At 37.4% G+C, this 24,126-nt stretch overlaps 1 protein-coding gene across 1 annotated transcript; it reads left to right on the forward strand.

Moving 5' to 3' along the window:
- Positions 1 to 2,858: 2,858 nt before the first annotated feature.
- LOC116031538 (dammarenediol II synthase-like) lies at positions 2,859 to 24,126 on the forward strand. Its single transcript, XM_031273765.1, has 15 exons — positions 2,859 to 3,229; positions 3,320 to 3,508; positions 3,759 to 3,848; positions 3,976 to 4,170; positions 14,365 to 14,449; positions 16,024 to 16,190; positions 16,282 to 16,470; positions 19,711 to 19,944; positions 20,049 to 20,171; positions 20,601 to 20,699; positions 20,796 to 20,902; positions 21,004 to 21,325; positions 23,131 to 23,211; positions 23,325 to 23,408; positions 23,806 to 24,126. Exons 1-15 carry the CDS (start codon positions 3,029 to 3,031, stop codon positions 23,923 to 23,925), a joined length of 2,286 nt encoding a protein of 761 aa, XP_031129625.1. The 5' UTR covers positions 2,859 to 3,028; the 3' UTR covers positions 23,926 to 24,126.

Consider the following 24,126-nt stretch of genomic DNA (forward strand, 5'->3'; position numbering starts at 1 on the left):
TAGTTTATTTCTTCTTTTTTTTTTAAATACACATTATTCTTTATAAGGTTGTATTTGTTATATACTTTTTCAAATATTTTCAGTCCAAATAATCAAAACCCTACCAACGGGGTTCAATTCTGTGACTACCCATTTGATATCACCTATGCCATTCTTTATATATATGTATAAGTCCTTAATCAAGTGACAACCATGTCCCAGGTGAGAACGTCAGAACAAATCTAAACCAATGATCTTGTAGATCTAAAAGTTAAAAATTAACAAAATTTTGTAATATTTATGAAAATAACCCCGCTCATGTTTTATTTGATTTCTTATCCATCAGATCTTACAGATCACTGGTTTAGATTTGTCAACGCATTTTCACCTGAGAAGTGATTCTCATAAAATTAGGATTCTATATATATATATATATATATATATATATATATATATATATATATTTTGTTTGCTATAACTTACAAGTATCTGTCAAATCCTTAAAATCCTGGCTTGTAACTTGTAAGTTACATATATTGTTTGCTATAACTTACAAGTATTGCCAAATCCTTAAAATCCGGGCTTGTAACTTGTAAGTTATAGCAAACTATATATATATATATATATATATATATATATATATATATATATTTTATGTATGTCATGATGTATCAAGTTGGGACCACATGATTCAAATCTACTATAATTCCTAAATCAGATCTGCTAAACTAACATTATCTGTCAAATTCTTAAAATCCTTGTAAGTTATAGCAAAATATATATATATATATATGTCCTTATTCACATGAGGACTATATACTATAGAGGACTATTAAGACCCATCTATCATTACCATCCATAGAAATTTAATAAACGGTTGGGATTTAATGTGATGAATCACTAAGATCAGATCAGATTTTAAGATGAAGGTAGGACAAATTAGTAAATCATCTAGTAAACATTAGCACACAATACAAAGTGGGTGGTTGAGGACATTAGCACACAAAACACTACTACAAATGACACAAATACACCACTAATTAATTTTAATTTTAATTAATTATTAATTTTTTATTTAAAATTATTTTAAAATATTATTTTTAAAATTGGTAACCGGCAAAACAGGTAAAACAAGTCATTTTGGATCAAATTGCATGATTTTGTGTAATTCAGGGACCCAATTGCATTGTTTTTGAGTTCGATGGCCTAATTGCATTTTGGTGTGTAGTTCAATAGCTTATTTGACCCTTATTCCAATATGAAAACTTGGAGAAGTCTAAAAATTGTACATTCCAGTGTTCACATTTGCATAGTAAAGTTTGTGATAATTACGAAACTACAACCGTGTTTTTTTTAATATGATCTTGTGCATTCAATTTTTCCAAATGTAAGATTGTGATTAGTTCTTATTTTTCTCCTACGGACTTATTCTCATATGATCGAGTATATATATATAAGTACTCTATTGAGAACGAGCGCCCAGAAAAAAATACTCCCTCCGTCCCCTTTTATGTGTCTGATTCGGTTAACGAGGCTTGACTGAAGTTAATATTAATTCAATTTTTCATAATACTAAGTTTAGTATTAATATACAAAATTTATATATTTAGAAACTACACTAATGTACTATTAAACACAAAAAATCGAATTTTAAAACAAGTAAAAATGATAAAGTAAATAAACAAAGAAGAAAGAGTTGGTTTGACCAATTAATAGTAAGTATGACATATAAAATTGGACAGAGGGAGTATGATTTAATTTGAGCCGTTCATATGAAAAGATCAACGGATCATATACATTTTTTAAAAAATGCAGTGAAATTTTTATAAAAAATTCGAACTTGGAGTGCAAATAAAATGTGTTAAAATACAAGTAACGACAGATGAAGTGTGCAAGTAAAATTACTTAAAAGTGCAACCATGTACACTCAATGATAACGGTTTTCATATTGGTGCAACAAATGATAACTTTAGGTCCACTTAATAGTGTTGCTCGTTATACATTATATTGTTGAACTTTTGCATTTTTACATGAACTTCAATGTTTAAATTAAGGGAAAATGACACTTTTTTTCCCTATGTTATGTGCATATAGCACTTTTTCCCCCTATGTTATTAAAGTGGCAGTTTTTCCCCCTAAAATGTTAAATTGACATTTTTACCCTTAAAAATAATTATTTCATTTATTCTTCTTCTTCAACAAATTATTGTTTATATGTATGGATGATCACGATTCAGTTCGAACCTAACAAAACACTGTAGCAATCATACCGAAATAGTATGGACAGTTCCGGTTACGATTCAGAAACGAAAAAAATAAAATTAAATAATTGTTGAACCGTGAACTGGAACTGAATCATAGTCATATATAGTGAAAATAATCAACCACTTATTTTAATAAATCAGTACGGTTCGATTCCAATTTCGATTTTGAACCGCCAATAAAAACTTATTTATTTGTTTATTTATTTATTTTTTAAATTTTATTTCTTATTTAAAAATAGTCTAAATTCAAAAATTATTTTATTTTATTTTTTCGGTTCTGAATCGTAACCGTAACCGTCCATACTATTTAAGTTCAATTGCTACAGTGTTCGATTAGGTTCGTATTGAACCGTGATCTTCCATACATATTAGTAATAATTGGTTGGAGAATAAAAATAAATGAAATAATTATTTTTAAGGGCAAAAATGTCAATTTAACATTACATGGGGGAAAACTACCACTTTTAAAATAATTGAGGGGGAGAAACTGCCACTTTAATAACTTAGGGGGAAAAAGTGCTATATGCACATAACATAGGAAAAAAGTGTCATTTTCCCTTAAATTAATTATAAAAATGTCATCCCATTTTTTTAACAAGTATTTTGATCCGTTAGATCTATTCAGATCAAAGACTGCTATATGTTCTTATTTCTCTTCTTGGAGGAGCTCTCATTTAATCAGTTTCCTCTGTATATGTATATATATATTTTGTTGTTATCACATGTCTCTCTAATTTTCCTTTTCCTCTTCTGTTAAATCACCGTACCAGCATAGTAGCAAGAAGATGTGGAAGCTTAAGATTGGTGAAGGTGGGGGGCCATACCTACACAGCACCAACAACTACGTGGGTAGACAAATATGGGAGTATGACCCTAACGCCGGTACACCGGAAGAACGAGAAGCAGTTGAAAAAGTCCGAGAAGAGTTCAGAACAAACCGGCAGAGTGGTTTCCATGTCTGTGGTGATTTGTTGATGAGAATGCAGGTCACATGCAGTAACAATATATAATCCTGATTTGATTGTTTTAATTTTTAATTTTTGATGATTAGTTGATTAATATTTGCTTGTGTACAGATGATCAAAGAAAGTGGGATTGATGTGCTGAGCATTCCTCGGATAAGACTAGGAGAGGAAGAAGAAGTGAATTACGATGCTATCACAACCGCTGTTAGAAAAGCCGTACGATTGAACTGTGCACTTCAAGCTAGAGATGGACACTGGCCAGCTGAGTTTACTGGCCCTATGTTTTACACTCCATCCTTGGTATCCCATATATTTTGCTATAATGATTAATTTAGGAGTTAATTATTAGGATTTTTCTTCAATAGTATTATAATTTCTCTTATAAATAACAAATACTTTATTCTTAATTACTATTACGTTTTAAGTATGAGCAATACATTTTAATATTCACTCAACCCGTCTCAGACGGTCTCACATGCACAAGTGTTTGCTTTACTTTAGGGCAGGGATGTCTTATTAAAAGGAAATAATTCTTTAAAATGATTTGCAGCTGATTGCGTTGTACATTAGTGGAGCAATTGATACAATTCTAACGTCTGAGCACAAAAAAGAATTAGTTCGATATATCTACAATCATCAAGTACGCATCAAACCCTATATTAATTTCATGTTCCAAAGATATGATTCTATATATGAAAATAATACAGTACCTAATAATTACCAATAATGGAATTATGTCTTTGTCGTTGGTTGTTTTGATTTGATAGAATGGAGATGGTGGGTGGGGATTATACGTAGATGGACACAGTACCATGATTGGGTCAGCACTTAGCTATGTGGGCTTGCGTTTGCTTGGAGAAGAACCTGATAACGGTGATGGTCCCATTGCTAGAGGTCGAAAGTGGATTCTTGATCATGGAGGTGCCACTGGAATTCCCTCATGGGGAAAGCTTTATCTTTCTGTAAGTTACGTTCTACATAATGTTAGGATATGATCAATCTTGATAATGTTAATTTTTGCCCTTTATCGTCCTCCACCCGACAATTCTTTTCTCACAGCATCAATCAGTCTTAGGAAGCTGGCTCTGATACCACTTAGCTTGTTAGGATCAAACGCTTACCAGTATACCAAAAGTTACCGAAGGAGTAACTTTATTTCCTTATACCGCCACACAATTTTAAGACAATGACTGTTGGACTTAACCTTTTAAACCCTTTGCCAACCTCCGCCAAAAATCCCTCAGTCAATCCTTATTCCATGGACCAGGATTAACAATGCACTATGGACTCTGGTGCATGTGTATGTGTCTTATGTTGCAAGTTTTTGTATCTTGTGTTATGATTTGTTGTGTCTTGTGTTATGAAATTTTATACTGATGGGAAATATACCTCGGTTATCGATCTGACCAGATAGATGCTCAGTTCGTATACTACCGGTCATAAGGCACACTTTCTAACATCATTCGTGTTCACCTCGACCCAAGCTGAAACTCGTTATAACCATCTGCAATGTAATAATCTTTTGCACGTATCCACATTGACTCGGTAAAGACCCCGAATCTCTGCTCGGAGTCCTCGAGCTTACAACCACTTTTAAATTAGAGGGCAAGCACATTTGTCAACATCATGTTAGACCGCATTAGAAAGGAGCATGTCAGGAACATCTTCACATGTGGGCAACCTCATAGCTTCTGACCGCCTCCATTCATGTGCAACACGTGGTTCACATGCTGAGCCCCCGACATGTGTTTCCTTTTTTTCATCTTTATAAGGTGTGTTTAGTACCCTGTAAAAGGGGGGGGGGGGGGAGGGCTTTTGGCATTTCCACCTAACGATTGTCATCTCTAGACTCTCTGACTGACTATCACCTTTTTCGAGTTCAGCCACTTAAACCAACAACCAGACATACCAGTGGTAGAATACAAATCGGACCCCAAATACTACTACCCATTCGTATGCACCCATTTATGGCGCCGTTTGTGGGGACCAGTACTAATAGCCACAAAATCAGCTCTACATCCCCGACCATGTTTCCTCAACATTACTTCATTGGCGAAAAGGATCCCAATCATGAATCGTTCAACCTCTCTATGTTCCAGATTGCGACCTCGTCAGCCTTCAAATCATACGCACCAGATTGGGTTGGTCGACCCTAGTCAAGTTAACTTGAATACGGGGTTAATTCGAACAGCATTCGCCCATTTGCCCTGAGACAAACAATATATTCTCTTCAGATCAGTCTAGTTCGCGGATGGGACTTCACCTCACAACAATGCCGACTTCGCCGCCTTATCAATCAAACACCATCCCACATTCGCTAGTACTCATCTTACATCAGCCTAGCCTCCACATCCTCTATATACATGGTCATCCCGAACATCCCTGAAACACCACCAGCACTAATGCCAGTGGCAACTACAAAGCAACAAAATCACAGTCCGTCACCTGACCAAACCCCTCCGAGCAATCCAATATTGGTTGGGTCTAAGTGGAATTGATTGTAGTAACAACAACTCGCGGCCGCTAGCTTGACACTGATTAGGAACACGCCTCCAAGTGAGGAATCACAGTGAGCAATCATCCGAGGAACCTCAAGAGGAGGTGGAGTTCGATAATATATCAAGTCAAAGGTGTCGTTGGGCCCCCCGCGCTAGAAACCGTTGTCCAAATTAGTAGTAATGTGACACCGCCGGTCTATACAACTACTAGCCAACCAATCGGCCAATTGTCGATTTAGATTAGCTTTAATATAGTAAACTTTGTAATGGCCTTGATGTAATGAATTTTAGTGAACTAAATTAGTTATGTTCTATTGTAATGTAAGTTAGGTCGTCGTATGGCCGATCTCTTGATCGATGAATAAATTTGAAGAACGATCTCTAGATCGTAACGTGTCCGATCCCTAGATCGATGCAAAATCTAACCTCCGTGTCGGCACAAGATGGTCCCTAGACCGCAACAAATCTGATATTTAGATTGGTGAAAAATTCGACCTCCCTGTCGGCATAAGACGGTCCCTAGACTGCAACAAATCTGATCTCCTACATTGGTGTAAGATCCAACCTCTGGGTCGGCACAAGACGACCCCTCCGCAACAAATCCAATAATCTCTAGATTAACGCCAATCCCGACCTCAACATTGGTACATAATGGTATCTAGACCGCAATAATTCCAATCCCTAGATCGATGTAAAAAATGGTCCCTAGATCATAATGAAATCAGTCTCTTGATCGATTAAAACCCGATTACTTGATCGATAAAATTAATCCCTAGATAATTTTATAAATTCAATTCTAAAGTCCGAAGACACCGAGAGTAATAAGCCTGGGAAATTATTAGATTATTTTATCTACTCCCCTGTGTTGCTAATTTTAGCACCACAGGGAGTGGGGGGACTAGTGGATTAGTGATTTTGTGTCCCAAACTTAGTAGTGCACGTCCCAACCACGCAAACAAGGTCCAAATGTCATCATGACGTAACCCGCGTGGAACACGAATGACCAGGGTACGGTCGGAAATTTTGAGCTTTTCACGATGTTTTATAAGTAAAATCAAATTTCAAGCTTGTAATGTTTGTAATGCGTGCTGGTCAGTGCAATATAATAGTGGTTAGATTTTTATACGCCCGATTGGCTGAAGTGGTATTTTCGGGTTGTGTATGTAGTGTGTTGTTGTAACTTTTACATTAGGTAATGTCCAAGTAACTTGTTCGGTGTACGAAGAGTCCGAGCAGATCGTGAGCCCTGAACACAAAAATTGATCACTAGATCACATGAAATTGATTAATAAATCACATAAAATCTCAATGGACACGTGACGCTTATAAATTTTTTTGGGTTGTGTATGTAGTGTGTTGTTGTAACTTTTACATTAGGTAATGTCCAAGTAACTTGTTCGGTGTACGAAGAGTCCGAGCGGATCGTGAGCCCTGAAACCAAAAATTGATCACTAGATCACATGAAATTGATTAATAAATCACATAAAATCTCAATGGACACGTGAGGCTTATAAATTTTAGGCCAGTGGACCCTCGCTTGCCCGAGCTGGATGGGTTAACAAACCCAAGACCCGATCATGTGACCACGATATTGTAGTCGGGAAGACATTCCAATAACAAGATTGGACATATCCCCGAACTTGGGGTATTGCAAAAGGTAACAACACGTACTTTTGGTTGAAAAGAGGGAAAGAAAAGAGATTTGCGTGATCGGAATTAAGAGGCCAATATTAAAATTGAAAGAGCCCCAAAGGGCGAAAGTCAGCATACTCGGCACTAAAGGAGTCGAGCTTCCCAAAATTAAGTCTTAAAGTATTTTTCCCAACACGTACAATCGGGGTAGGGCTCCCGGAGTGAGGAGTCTTCTCACTAGCCTCCTCAATACGACACAAAACAGATTCAGTCAGCGTGGGTTGGGCCGGGGTCGACTACTTCCTCAGGTAGAACACTTAACATTGTCTCCAAGTTGTCGGCGTCTAGCACCTCGGTTAGAGCTTCCTAGACGTCAGCCTACATTTAACACTTCTCGAACAGGAACGCCCACTTACCATATGCCCGCACCAATTCCTCCCCCAGTTCGTTCCCGGGAAATGACCTGAAAAGGGTTCTGCAATGTCCTGGTCCCTGAAGATGCGGGTAGCCAGTAGCCCGAGTGTAGTCATTGCATCATGGATAAAGGTCCGAGAGTCCTTATACTCCAAAACGACTGTACCGATCTTCTTTTCGAGATCCGAGACCTTGCCCTCTAGATCACAGAACTTTGAATCTCTCCAGGCAAGAGCCTCCTTGAAAGTTTCCAAGTCTTTCTAGTGTGCTTGTTCGGCACCCTTGGCCCACCAAAAGAAATTAGCTAGAGTGCCGCTCAACTAACACGGTCGATGTATGTAAGTCATGGGAAAAGCAGTGAATAGTAAAAGTGTCGAGCAAGGGATTATCTGCATGATCTCTTGGGCTCCTTATTTGCCGACCTGGTTGGTCGACCACTGGAAGGTGTCTTCGGGAGGTTGGCATGAAAGAATAGATTTTGTCCAAGAGGGACACGAGTTCTGCCCTGGATATGAGGGCGTCTATGATGTGTGGTCGGGAGAGACCGACCCCCTCGGCCTCTTTGAACGACCATCATCGTCTCGATCTGTATTAGAATATGAAGACAGTGAATAGATGAAGCAGAGACTGGAAATGGTGAACTATGATTAGAATGAATGAATGGTAAATGCAGAGAATGAGTACAGTATATATGTGGACGGAAGGGATGAAAGCTAACAGAAAATTATAATGTGTATGTACATAAAAGCCCCTATCTACTTTCTTGCTTAGCTAACGTATATCCTCCAACCCCCCCCCCCCCCCCTAAGCTGGAGCATGCAACTCTTGTATGCCCAGCTTAGAATGAACCTTGAACACCTTCTGTAGATTCGAAAAAAATAAAAACCTCCTGTCATTAGAGTAGGCTTTAGCACTGAATTAAGCATCTCCCTGGGTTTCTTTCTTGATTTTATTGGATGTCTGTTAAGGTCAATGCTAAACTATAGCTAATTGAGGCATCACCAGCCATCATCACAGTCTCAGAAGCCAATTCAAAAACAGCCTTAGGCAATTATGTACTATCACTTGAATCCATGTGAGCACTCCTGTAGATTTCCTCAAGTTCATTTCAACTTACTGGACTTTAGAGCATTTAAAGTCTCAACTTCAACTTTGGTCAGCTTAATGACTTCAATAGCAAGGGATCCTTGACTCAACACCTCATCTACAGAACAAGAAATCAAGCAAATGACAAGGTCAAATCTCTGTTGCTCCTCAATTGATGTGTCTAGAAACCATACACTGGATGTTGTACTTAAAATTCCATCACAATATTCTGCCAGATCACCAATAGCAAGTCGAGACAAAACTAATTGTGAAAATTCTGAGAAGTCAGCCTTCAAGTCTAATTGTGACATGAGCCTGCAAAGCTCTTCCATCAATGATATTATGCCATAGCTTAACTGCAATCTTGACTCCATGAATTTCAGAAGCTAGGAGAGTTCCTCACTTAAAACAGATTTCTTCAGATGTCCAACTACACTCCTGACAATCCAGAGCGTCATCAGAGGTTGCACAAAAGCTGAGGGATTATGATTTAACACTCTATTCAAGAACGAATTACTCAAAGGATCACTGTCCACTATATTTGACACAATGTCCTTACACTCATAACAAATACCAACAAGCTGATCAGCTAAATTGTGGACTAAAGTGGCCTGAGTGGATAACAGACTTCAGATTAATGAAAGCTCAGTCTCCAAATCCAAAATTTCTTTTGATGCCCGGATGAAAGCAGAATGCATCCATACGGTCACACTACTGTAATGCCTAGCAACACCTTTTGGCCTTGGACAAACGAAGAATGCATTCACAAGCTTTCTCAAGACCTGAGCAGAGATTTCTTCAGCAGCAAATTGCTTTCCAATTGCAGGACAGTCGAGCTTGACATTTCCATTTTCATCTCTAATAACATTGTAGGAAACCTGCTTAGACTCCTCATCTACTTCAGCCATCTTCCTCCCAATAAACCTCTTCATAGAGAAGAAAGTGTTTTCCGGATTAACAACAGCCTGGCGCTTCGCAATCTGTCCAACGAGCCTATCCCCATTCTTAGTGTATACCACCACCGATGGAGTAGTCCTCTGTTTCTCTTTCACTTTCACATTAACATCATCACCTTCCTTGGCTTTTGCCTTACCAGTTTTACTCACATGAAGTAACGCAGGCATATTGGTCAGTTTATCAAAAAACTCTTCAAATAATTTTGCAAAAGATTTACAATCACTAGACTCAGCAGATGGATATTTGGATTGAGTATTAAAAATATACTGATTACCAGTATTAATGACCTCAGCATACTCTGCACATGCTTCAATGACTGCCGAACATTCGCGAAGTAGCGGAGGCGACATGCATCGAAGATCTAAGACAAAGCAAAGTATCAAAAACCTCACTGAATCCAAATCGGAACTCTCCTGGAGAATATCAGACTCAAGCTCAGAGTAGGCCGACAAATGAGTTCGAATTCTACGAGAAGGCTTCGCTCGCAGATGCTTCTTTACGGCAAAGTTAGGTTGCGGCGGCGGCGGCGGAGGATCAATCTCAGCCACCGCTCCTCGAAACTGCTTCCACTTCACTGGATCTGCTCCAGCGATGGATGAAGGATGAACGAGTTCCGTGGATCTGCTCCAGGGATTGAAGGCTACAAATAGAGAATTAACAAGCACTCTGCTTGAATTCCTCACAGATCTGCTCCATGAGTTTGATTTGAGGAGCACTGCGCTCACACTTGACTGATTTGATTTTAGCACTGCGCTCAAATTGAACGGCGAATCTACTCCTCTGCGGAGTGATGATCTTCTTCGAATCTGTTGCCGGAGAACGACAAGTGAATCCTGTTTTGAAGCTTTGAATCCACGGCTACCTCCTACGACGGACGTTGTTACTCCTCTACAGAGTAATGATCCACTGCGGATCGGTTGTCGGAGACGAACGCCCAGTTCAGCGTGAGTCGCCGGTGCCAGAAGCTGCGGCGGCATGATTCCCTCACCGGCGCTCTGATACCATATTAGAATATGAAGACAGTGAATAGATGAAGCAGAGACTGGAAATGGTGAACTATGATTAGAATGAATGAATGGTAAATGCAGGGTGTGAGTACAGTATATATGTGGACGGAAGGGATGAAAGCTAACAGAAAATTATAATGTGTATGTACATAAAAGCCCCTATCTACTTTCTTGCTTAGCTAACGTATATCCTCCAACAATCTGCTTGTGGCTTTATCATTCTCCCTCTTGCTGTAAGCCAGGGTTATGGGGATGTAGGCACCCGAACTCGTCACTACCACTATCATCAGCGGTAGCCTAGAAAGGATGGCTTGTGATCATAGTCTTTTGCCCTACTAAGGCCATCTTGGGTCCGGGGATCTTTACAAAATGACTCATCCAGGTCTATCTTTACAAAACTGAGTACAAAAATTCGAGACAAAAGTTTAAACGTTGTTGCATTTGACTTGGAAGCTTTGATTTAAGCGTTAAGATCTCCTAAGGTCGGTTCAGCCGTTATCGGGGGAACTACGATTGTAACCTCCATCACCTTTCTTGTCGAGATTGTACCGAGGCTCTTAGAGGTTGGCTGCTGCATATTCCTCGGGAGTCATGAATACCCAATAGTCGTAGAACTCAGAGGAAATCGCCTCGGTGTGAGCGGTTAAGACTCTGTCGAAATTGGGTTGATATGCCGCCTGAACTAGAAACTCCAAACATTCGGAACTAGGAGGCGCCACTTGTAATGGAGAGAGAAAATTTGATTCTTCACCCCTTATTATTGTCCGGTACATTTAAAATACTGCACATTGGCCTCTTCCACTACAATATAAGAAACATGCCCCGTGTTTCGGTGGTAGAGCCCGAAATGAAAATAAAAAGTTGAATAGCTTGACTGTACACGGGATGTTGTGCCACACGTATATTTGGGCTAACAAAACTATGATACGATGAGTGTTTAGGCAAACATTCTCGGGCAAAGCCCCGTAAAAATGTAGGAAGGTCGAGAGGAATAGGGTGAATGGAATAGTGAGGGGTATTTTTTAAGTTGTCTTAGTGGATCTCGATCCATTCCCCCGATGTCGCTCTATGATATTAACCATATGACGAGTGTCATATGTAGCCCAGCCGTCTAGAAGGGTGGATAATTCTTGGAGAACGGTATGGGTTAATAGAGGGCAATAGTCTCTACCACCTCAGTACTTAAAAACTTATGCCACCCACTCGCTAGGGTGGGGGCTTGGATATGAGAAGAGGGGCTACTGGCCACTAGTTAGACCAGGGGATTTGTGGCTATTCGGGAAGTAAAAGGGCTCGAAGCCACATGAGCCCCGAAAGAGGTTACCCATGTGGAAGGCCAGGCCTCTTCGTGCTCGGACCACCTGGAAGTTCCTGGTATCTTGTTAACCCAAACTGCGCAGCATCTAGAGTGGGAGCTCGAACCACAGAAAACTCCTCGGCCTCATGTATCATCGAGTCATAATACGACACGAAGAACGACCCGACCTCAATTATATTGTCGTAGTCTTGCATTGAGGCATTTTGACTATCAGAGTCTAAGATGTTTCCTCCTTTGGAAGGAGAGGACCTTTAGAAAGGAAAGCTAACCGCGAAGTGTAAATGCTATGAAAATAAGAATATGAATGAATTAAGAGAATATATTCCTGAACGACTTCTTAGCGAGAAAGACGATCAGAAGCGTTAGTCTCATTGGAGGTTGTTGAATTGTTTCAGTCCATAGGCTCGAGAGGCGCTCGTGATATTGTGAGATAAATGCGTGAATTCAGCCCAAACATCACCTATTTATAGACAGAGGATGTGGAAAAATTCAAAATTTTGGGACGGATCCCCAGGCGGTCGACGAAGGCGCGACACGGGCAGTTGAAATAACTTGGGCGGTGAATGGTGATCCATGCCGCATGAAACCCCGGCCCAACAAAGGTATTTTAAGTAGTGATTTCGGTTGGATTTTTTAGTTCGAACCTCTCTGAAGTAGCCTGGTGTCGGGGCACAGACTACGAAACCTACTTGATGGGAAATACACCTCGACTATCTAACCATATAGATGCTCGGTTCGTATACTACTTGCAACAAGGCACACTTCTTGATCTCATTCGACAGCATTCGTGTTTGCACCGCCTTGAGTCAAAACCCGTTATTACCACATATAATATGTAATATTCTGCACGTATCCACCATGACTTGGTACTGAGCCCAAAGCTCGGCTTGGCAGTAGTTATGCCGTGGACCCTGAGCCCAAAGCTCGGCTTGGCAGTAGTTATGCCGTGGACCCAGGTCCACCTAGGACCTGGCAAGGTGGACATGCCGTGGACCCAGGTCCACCTAGGACCTGGCAAGGTGGACTTGGGTCCAAAAACGACGCCGTCTCTACATTCACACATTGCAGGAGGTGGACCTGAGCCCAAAGCTCGGCTTGGCAGTAGTTATGCCGTGGACCCTGAGCCCAAAGCTCGGCTTGGCAGTAGTTATGCCGTGGACCCAGGTCCACCTAGGACCTGGCAAGGTGGACATGCCGTGGACCCAGGTCCACCTAGGACCTGGCAAGGTGGACTTGGGTCCAAAAACGACGCCGTCTCTACATTCACACATTGCAGGAGGTGGACCTGGGTCAAAAAACGACGCCGTTTTTCTGAAATGTAGAAACTCTACATTCACGATTTGCACACTTTTTGTTTGGTAGATTTAGGCACAGGAGCTGTCCCAAGGGGAATCGTCCCAGGGGGAATCGTCACTTGTGGGAATCAAACCTGGGTTCTCCCGAAATTCTTCCCCACAAAGAGAGCTCATTTGCCACTTGAGCTACCCCATTGTGTTACTACATTCACACTTTGAAACCTCTACATTCACACATTTTTGGACAACAACATATTCAGCAATATGTTTATTGATTTAAAAAAAAAAAAAGAAGAAGAAGACAAAACGACGTTGTTTTGGACCCAGGTCCACCTTGCAAGGTGGACCTGGGTCCACAGCATAATTTGCGTCGGCTTGGAGTTCCCGAGCTTACAACCCCTTTGAAATTAGAAGACAAGAACAATTGTCAACATCATGTTTGACCGCATTGGAAAGAAGCTTGTAAGGAATCTCTTCACATGTGGGGAAATTTGTATGGCTTCCGACCGCTTCCATGCATGCACAACACATAGTTCACATACATGCCAAGCCCTTGGCATGTGTTCCCCATTTTTCCTCTATATAAGGCGCGGGGGACTCTCTGACCCACTATTACCTTTCCCGAGCTCAGCCACTTAAACCAACAAGCAGGCCCACATGTGGGAGAATACGAATCGGACCCCAAATACCACTACCCATTCGTATACAACTGTGTATTAACCACATCATTTGCGTTACGAGTATGAATTCCGTACATCGTCATTTCGATCTAGGGTCCACAATGTTATGTAGGCCCGGTTCATGATATAAATTGCCTCTCCCAGCCACCGGGTGCTAAACTTCACCTTTACTAACCTTCGGCCAACAGATAATTTTTTAGTTTGAAGTTTAAATAATATAATAATCATTTTTCAATTGTTAAAATTTAAATAATTTTTTGCATATATAGGTGCTTGGAGTGTATGAGTGGGATGGGTGTAATCCACTCCCACCAGAGTTCTGGCTTTTCCCTTCCAAATTTATTTTCCATCCAGGTAATTATTAAACTCCTTAATTGCTTTTTTTTTTTTTGAATACTTTTTTTGAATACTACTAACTCTATTACAATGCAGTATCTGTTCATAACTACTTTCTCAACCTATTGAAGCACAAGAGTCAGTATTGCCTCCACTGAGGCTCGAACCCACCACCCACTGCTGGAAATCAGTGAATTTCCGACCACCAAAAAGTGGTCGGAAATCGCCAAAATCACGTCGGAACACCCTGTTCCGACCACTTATGGGATCCAGAAAAACCTCCGTCGGTATTTGCCGACCACACCATGGTGTGGTCGGCAAATACCGACGACAAAAAAGTGTCGTCGGAAATATTTCGTCACGTAGAGAACTTGACCATCCGGGTATTTCCGACTGAGCCCTCATTCATATGTGATTGTATCGAGGGGGGAAGCTCATCGTGACATGTCCAAACCCAATAGTTCGGTTCAAAACCCTTCTTATACAAATGAACACGAACATCATCTGCAGGCAAGTGTACTCTATTCCTACACTTACTACATGGACACCTAATCAGCATTGAAACCTCGTATACATGAAGTGTGGTTGCATAATTTATAAATTCCTCAACACCAGCTAAAAACTCATTAGTGTACCCCCTTCTTCCGGGTAACAATCGGTTATACATCCACTTCCGATGTTCAGGTATATTAGCCATGTAAAACTACTGCAAAAGTATATACAATAATACAAACACAATATATATAAATATTACAAATAATATAAACATTACAAATAATATAAATATTTTAAATAATTATATACCAACATACTAATAAGTAGACAACATATAAAATGTAAGATTAAAATATAATAAATATACAAATAATTNGAAAAAAAAAAAAAAAAAAAAAAGCAAGATAAAGAAAAAAGAGGAAAAAAATTAAAGCTAGATCTAAAAAAAAAAAGGACATAAATGGAAGTTCTAAGAATATATACATACCTTAGCTTGATTCTAGCACTATTGTGAGTGGTTTAGTGAAAAATCTTACGCACACAAGAAGAAATCAGTAGAAATGGGTTTAAAAAAAAATAAAACTTTGATTTAGAAACTGGTCTGCGAAAGGGTTGGGGAGATATATATAAAGTACTTTCCGACCACCTTGTAGTGGTAGGAAACAAAAAGTAGCTTTAAAAGAAAAAAACGCGTAATCTTCCGACCACCCTAGTGGTTGTCGGAAGTTTCCGACCACAAATATGGTCGCTACACCATTCGGATGGAGGAATAGAATCGGTCAACTTTTTACCGACCATATATAACGGTGGTCGGACACTTCCGACCACTTTTTGAAAAGTGGTCGGACATTTCCGACCACTTTCCGGCCACTTTCAGACTCGCCGAAAGAATGGACAAAACTCATTTTTTACGACCAAATTATTCGGTGGTCGGAAAAGTCGTCGGAAATTCGCTGATTTCCAGCAGTGACCTCCCGTATAAAGGGAAGGGTTTGATGCCACTGGACTACAAGGTCCTTGGCACTGCTTAATTGCTTATTATAATAAAATAAGTAGATTATTTAAAATCTATAACGATAACTCTGATTATATTATAGCAAAAATGTTGTGTTATTGTCGAACAACGTACATGCCGATGTCATACTTGTATGCAAAAAGATATCATGGACCGTTAACAGATCTTGTTCTTTGCATAAGAAGTGAAATTCATGTCAAATCTTATGATCAAATTGATTGGAACAGTGCTCGCATGGATTGTTGTAAGGTTAGTTTATACACGTACAAATATATCAAGTACCCTTTTGAACTGTAGATAAGATTAAAATTGACTTGTATACAAACAACTAACAATGCAGGAGGACATCTACTGCCCCCATAGTTTCATACAAGATCTGCTATGGAATACTCTTCAATACTGCATTGAGCCATTCATGAGTCTTTGGCCTTTCAAGAAAATTAGAGAAATGGCTATGAGAAAAGCAATCAAGTATATGCGCTTTGAAGCAGAAGAGTCCAGATATATTAGCATTGGTTGCATAGAAAAGGTTAGAATATATTACATTAAATCAAATTACTTGCGAAATTAAAGTAGAATCATTCAATGAAACATTAATTTAAAATTTCTTGATATATATTAATTTATAATTTATTACAATTATGTGAAATTTAAATTTCATCAATTATATTATTTATTATTTTTGTATTTTTCCATATTAATGTAAAAAATAATATCCTATATCTAATTTTTACAAAATTAATATCTTAAATAGCTTTTCTAAAATTAGATATTAACTTTAATATGAGTGACTAAATATTTATTTTTGTAGTTTTTCATATTAGACTTTAAAAAATCAAATAAAATTATCTTGATCTAATTTTTGAATTGTTATTTTATGTACATTGGAATTTGAATAAATAGATATTAGTTGTTTTAAAAAAAAAAAAAGATATTAGTTTTAATATTACCAACTATTTTGTTTTTAGATTTTAATATTAATCTAAAGAATTTTAAGATAATATTATTATCCATATTTAATTATTTTAAAAATTTATAATTTTTGCATATTAAACTTTTCTATATATAATGAAATATTATTTAAAATTTTATTTACTATTTTTGCAGTTTTCCATATATATATATATATATAGAGAGAGAGAGAGAGTAGAGTTCAGTTGCGGCCGCGCCTTAACGTGTGGTCAGTGCGGCCCCATGTATACAAATATACACCACTCAATGTTAGAAAATGCACAACACAAATATGCGCCATTAGGTACGTATCACCAAAAAACACACCACTAAGTATGCAAATATACACCACATAGTATTCGGAAATGCACAATTAGGGGCAGGGTAGTTATGGTGCACTGTTTTCGGTGTGGTGTGTATTTTTTGGTGTTTTTGTTTATTTTTCATTGTTGTGCATTTTCTAAAATTGAGTGGTGTATATTTGTATACATAGTGGTGTATACCACACCGACCGCACGGGAAGGCGCAACCACATTTGAGCAAATTTATATATATATATATATATATATATATATATATATATATATGTCCGTCATTCGCAAGCAAAAAGTCTAAAATGTTGAAGGGATCGGGGGTTGAATAGACTTTTTAACAATTATAAAATCCTACTTTTTTTTGTTGTCAGCTTTAAGTGAGCTTGAATTTATAAATCAAAGCTAGGAATTTGAATTTCCTTACAACAGAAGTATTTGAGCTTGCCTTAATTATAAAATGTGTAGCTAAGTTTGAAGATTTGAAGTGTAAGTGTGTGTAACTATGGGGTTAGTTGCACAGTAGAAGTAGGAAAAATGAATGCAAGGAGATACAAAGGCTTTTATAGTGGTTTTGAAGAACTTTGCTACTCCGCTCTTCTCCTTGACTCGAATGAGAATTCTACTATGTATTTTATACACAAATACATAGTGGCAAGAAGCCTTCACCTTCTACCGGAGATCAGAGTCCTTGAGATAAGGGTCAATGACAAAGTCGCATTATCTTTCACTGCCTTATTAGAACTAGTAAAGGGTCACGCACCAAATCCCCTTGCTTGGTTAACTTTCCAGCTTCCTTCAATTGAAAGATGGTTGTAGTTGAGGGCTAGACTTGCAATAATCAAACTGATTCTTTTCTTTAGTTTAGAAGCTTGATTCAACAATATAACACTTCAATAGTAGCTTGAAGAGTTGACCACACTTTTTCAATAATTTGCATAGCTCTTCTCTATTCTTCTAAGCTTGAGATCCTCCTTTTATAGATGAGGAGGGATGAACATCATGAAATTTAAAATTACCCGTTGTCACTTAGCAAGTGGTAGCTGCCAAAATCTGATCTCCTAAAATCCGTTGCCATAGATCAGATTTGAACTCTTGCATCTTGATATCCATACGGTAAAGATTGGTTCCCTATTAGTGTGTATCATCACTACAAATTAAAGTAAAAAAGAGGTACTCATGCTTATCACCAATGTGTCTCATATGTAGACTCCTTGGTGCTAGACAAGTTGCATATTGTTCTTCCTTGTATGAACTTCTTCTAAGGACAATCTTCCTTAAAAAATATTCAATAAAGCTCCTATGAACTTGAATAATATCATTGAATCCCCTTTTCTCTTCCATGAAGATCACTTTTGAGCAATTCTCGACCTTCGATCCCCTTTGCTTCATTCCGAACTCTTTCCTTCCGGTCGCCTACTTCATCAAAATATATTCCTTCTTGCTGATAATACTCTTTTGCAACAAGACGAACTTTATTTCGAACAATAAGTACATCTTCATTCATCTTGTTGCAGAAAGTCCTATGGAGTTTTGATGATTTGGCCTTGAAACCAATTCCCAAACATAGTTTCTTTCGAATTCATTCAGCTCATCCTGCATGGCTTAAATCCAATCAACATCTGCTTGTGCCTCTTCAATAGACGCTCAATTTGGAAAATGAAGCAAGAGAACATGGATTTATTCTGCCATGATGACCTAGCTAGTGCGAATCCCTTCATATACATTGCCAATAACTTTGTTAGGTGGATAATCTCTAAGTTATCTTACGCATGGTGCAATTTTTAGGGGAATACTTAAGTGCCTAGAAATGGCATCCAATTGTTGAAGGAATATCGGGTTTCCATTTGGTTAATGGATTCACACGGTAGCATCTCAAAAGAATAAAACTTTCGAACAACAATATTAAACATTTTGAGAACAAAATAATATTAAACTTATTCTCCCTGATTTGTTCATTTCCTATGTAGAGTTCAATAATCTTTTCCCACAAATGCTTAAGCGTTGTTGTGTGTCCTTTAACTTTACTAAAGATGACCTTATCAAATATCTTCATGACCCTATTCTTCGCGTAATTATCCAACTTGGTGAGAATGTGGTATTCTTTAATTTGGTATACTCTTCGTAGGTAGAGTATTGGAACCATATATAATAGGTCTTGGAGGTTGATCTTTTTCCTCTTCGTGTATGTGATCTTTGTTTGGATGGTCCTGCTCGTGGAGTTGGAGGTGTAGTGTTGATATTTTCTATTCTGATTGGTCCATTATATTTTCGACGACATCCCACATCCATGAATGAATGTATTACTGAGATTTATTTGGAGTCTTGTTTACCATTTCTCAAAATATTTCTGTGAATTATAATCTGGAATAAGATCAATACTTTTTAAAATTTTAAAAGTTTAGCTACGATACAAATTAAATTTTGAAAATGGTTTCTGTGATCTGCTCAAGATACCAATTAAATTAAATATGAATGAAATTATTGAACTTTATTTTTTGGTATAGTGTTTGCAAATGATGTGTTGGTGGGCAGAAGATCCAAATTGCGATGAGTTCAAATACCATCTTGCTAGAATTCCTGATTATCTATGGGTTGCAGAAGATGGAATGACGGTGAATAGTCTTGGGAGTCAGAATTGGGATTCCACATTTGCCACCCAAGCTATAATTGCCAGTGGCATGGTAGAAGAATATGGAAACTGCTTGAAAAAGGCTCATTTCTATATTAAAGAATCACAGGTATGGTATGGTAAAAAATTTGATAACATAGAAAGTTTTAGCCATACAATCTGGGACTGAACTTTCCAATTCAACTTCCTTTAACACAAAACAATAATATGCAGTTAAAAGAAAATCCAAAAGGAGACTCCAAAAGCATGTATCGTGGTTTAACAAAAGGATCATGGGCATTCTCTGATCAAGACCAAAGTTGGGGTATCTCCGACGGCACAGCAGAAGCTCTTAAGGCAATCTACTTTTATTCATTCAGATAATAACTGGTGTGAGACCGTCTCAGGAATACTTATCCGTGGGATGGGTTGAGTCATGATGAAAATGTAATAGTTTTATTAGAAAATGATCAGTAATAAAGTATTTATTACTTATAAGGGAGAATGTAATACGTTTGAAGAATAATGTAAAAGTATTACAGTTTTCTTCAACAGTATTACAATTTCCCTTAAAAATAAGAAATACTTTATTACTTATTAGTATTACATTTTCCAGTATAAGCATTACATTTTCATCTTGATTAAGCAGTGTCACGGATAGAGACTTGTGAAACGATCTTACCGGAGAATCAGTTTTTTATATAAGGCTATAGATGGAAATGATTCTGTTAAGCAAAAAAAAAAAAAAAAAAAAAAAAAAAATCACCTTTGTGAACTTTGTTGCAGTGTCTGTTATTCCTTAGGCAAATGTCTCCGGAAATTGTAGGAGAAAAGGCCGATGTTCAGCGCTTGTATGAAGCTGTAGATTTTTTACTTTATCTTCAGGTAAGACTTTCCCACTTAGCTTTCCACTAAGAGCCATAGCCAACATTACTGATTACTAATTAACATTATATTTCATGGCCTTTAATTACATTGAAGAGTCCCGACAGTGGTGGTTTTTCTATCTGGGAGCCACCAGTTCCGCAACCATATATGGAACTGTTGAATCCCTCTGAATTCTTTGCAGATGTCGTAGTAGAGAGAGAGTAAGCTAAGATCACAATTCTTCTTTAAACGACAACAACAGATATATAAATAAAATGACTAATCAGCTTCTTACTAACTACTGGATATTATTGTGGATTAGGCATATAGAACCTACTGGAACTATAATCAGTGCATTTGCAGTCTTCAGATGTCAATATCCAAATTATAGACCAATAGAAATAGATATGTCTATTGCAAAGGCAGTACAATACCTTGAAAATCAACAGCAACCAGATGGGTCATGGTACGGCTACTGGGGAATTTGCTTCGTCTATGGCACTTGCTTTGCCCTATTAGGGCTCGCAGCTGCCGGAAAGAATTACGAGAATAGTGAAGCCATTCGCAAAGCTGTTCACTTCTACCTATCAAAACAGAACCAAGAAGGTGGCTGGGGGGAATGTCTTGAATCTTGCCCAAGCATGGTACGTATATCCTTTAATCTATATATAAGTATAATCATAATCAAGTGCAAACTAACCTTAACCTGCAAACCTGCGTACCTCTGAAGGATTGCACCGTAACTATTACATGATTGTATCGCTGCAGCTTTCAAAAATATGGGTGCGGTGCAACCATGTAATAAGTGTGGTGAAATCTTTCAGAAGTTGGCAAATCCGCACGTTAAGGTCAGTTTACACCTGATTATGAACCTATATATATATATACATAACAAAATACACAAGTTTTATATTACAAGTACATAAGTTTTATACTACAAGTATATAAGTTATACTATGAGTGCGAAAAGATTTATCTCCTCATTTTAGAGCCATTGATCCAAATAGATCAACAACTCATATCTCACAAGGTGTTTTATTCGGCACCTAATTTTACCTGATCTGGACCATATATATATATATATATATATATATATATATATATATATATATATATATATATAAAAGAGATCATATGCAGAGCAGGGGCTTAGGTAAAAAAAATAGGGTTAAATCTCAACCATTAGTTTAATTCAAATTAACAGTCTAGAATGAAGAAAAATTTTTAAAAAAAATGCGGTGACATTATGAGAATTTTGTGTAAGTAAGTTCTGTTGGTCTTTGTCTTCGAGTGAACATTTTTCATTCTTCGAGTGCATATTTTCCCTTCTTCGAGTGCATATGTTTTGTCTTAGTGCACAATTTCTCCGTTTGAGTGCACATCTTTGTGCATTTGAATGCACACTTTTGGCGTTCAAGTTAACATTTTTGTGCCTTTGAGTGCACATTTTTTTTGCTTTTAAGTGCACAATTATGGGTCATGTTTATTATATCTCTTGCCTTCTTTTCGATCATGTATAACTAACTTTCTAATGAAGTTTGTGTGATTTACAATCGATTTGTAAGGTTAATGCTTTCAACAACACTACTTAAGTTGAATTACTCCTCTTTTTGGTAGAATAATTGCTTCGATTGCACACCTTTGTGCCTTCGAGTGCACATTTTTGTGGCTTCAAATGCATTACTAGGGGTCAGTGTTTATTATATCTTTTGTCTTCTTTTCAACAACGTATAATTAAATTTCTAATGAAATTTTTGAGAATTACAAACGATTTGTAAGGGTAATTGTTTCAATAACACTTAAGATGAATAACTAATCTTTTCGGTTGCACAATTGCTTCAATTATACATCTTTTTACTTTTGGGTGCAGAATTTTAACTTTCGAGTACACACTTTGTGCCTTCAAGTACACAATTTTGTGCCTTTAAGTGCATATTTTTTTGTTGATTCAAAGTGTAAATTTTCTTTAAAGAACAATAGATATGGAATGGTTGTGATTTATGCACATTTTTCACCTGAGAACTCTTTCACACCTAATCTTAGACATATAAAGAGAGAGAAAAAGAGGGGTGGGGAAGAACCAACGTATAGTAATTATATTTTTCAAATTCTTGCTGTACCGTTGTTAATTTTATGGAGTAGAAATACATACCGTTGGAAGGAAATCGTACGAATCGTTGGGTGGTGTATATTTGCATATCTAGTGGTGTGTTTTTTTGTGATGCGTACCTAATGGTGCATATTTGTGTTGTGCATTTTCCTAATACTAGTGGTGTATTTTGTTAACACTAGTGATCTATACCGCACTGACCGTTCGAGAAGGTGCGGTCGTACCTGAACTCTACTATATATATATATATATATATATATAGCCAATGAATAGTAAATACAATGCTTTATATTTGTCAAATTCTCATGTTCTACCTCCGTTGATAATTTTATGTGGCAGAAATATATACCGTTGGAAGGAAATCGTACAAATTTTGTACAAACGTCATGGGCAATGCTAGGACTCATGTACAGTGGACAGGTTAGTACTGTTTAGTGAAATCTAATTAATAGTACGCTTTAATGTATGCTGAAAGAACAACTAATGTAATTAAGGGTGTGTTTTGTCCTATCTATTTCCTTGTTAATAACTAGGCGGAGAGGGATCCAACTCCTTTACACAAAGCAGCTAAGTTATTAATCAATGCACAAATGGAAGATGGAGATTTCCCTCAACAAGTAAGTCAACTATGTATCTGTAATTCAAATGTTAGAAAAATAAATTTATTTTTTCCTAACATTTATAAAAAAAATAGCAATTTTAATTCTTCAATTGCTACCATAAGTATTAATGACCCTTCAAATTTTTACAAGGTGACAGTTTTGGTTTCTTGACTTATTAATGAGACTACAATGGTTTATATATAGCAGCAAATTTCCTATACTAACTAAAAAGGGTTTACATGTGCAATGTGAAAGTGATACACTTTAAAAGTCTCTATTGGTGAGAAATCAAACCACCCATTTATGTAAAATTGGAGGGTCAATAAATTCTTAAAATTTTTATTTTTCTTTAAATATTTTTATCATTTTCAAATTCATTCATAATAATTAATTATTACAAAAACATAATCAGGACATTGCTGGAGCCTTTATGAAGAATTGCATGTTGCACTATCCTCTATATAGAAGCTACTTCCCATTGTGGGCATTGGCGGAGTATCGTAAACATCTGTGGACATCCAAAAGTCACTAAATTCAAATCCTATTAAAAATATCATATGTGAAATTGTATGTATCCATTCCACCTCCTAGTTAACATGCAATCCTGTGGTTTACACTATGTTACTATTAGAAATAACAATGTTTGTATGAGTTTGATTGAAGAACACTATATTGACTTTTGTGTTAGTTATAAATTATTTGAATGACTTTCGTTATTGTAATAGGTTTACCA

This window comes from Ipomoea triloba, chromosome 10 (genome assembly GCF_003576645.1).
Source record: "Ipomoea triloba cultivar NCNSP0323 chromosome 10, ASM357664v1".
Taxonomy (NCBI): domain Eukaryota; kingdom Viridiplantae; phylum Streptophyta; class Magnoliopsida; order Solanales; family Convolvulaceae; genus Ipomoea; species Ipomoea triloba.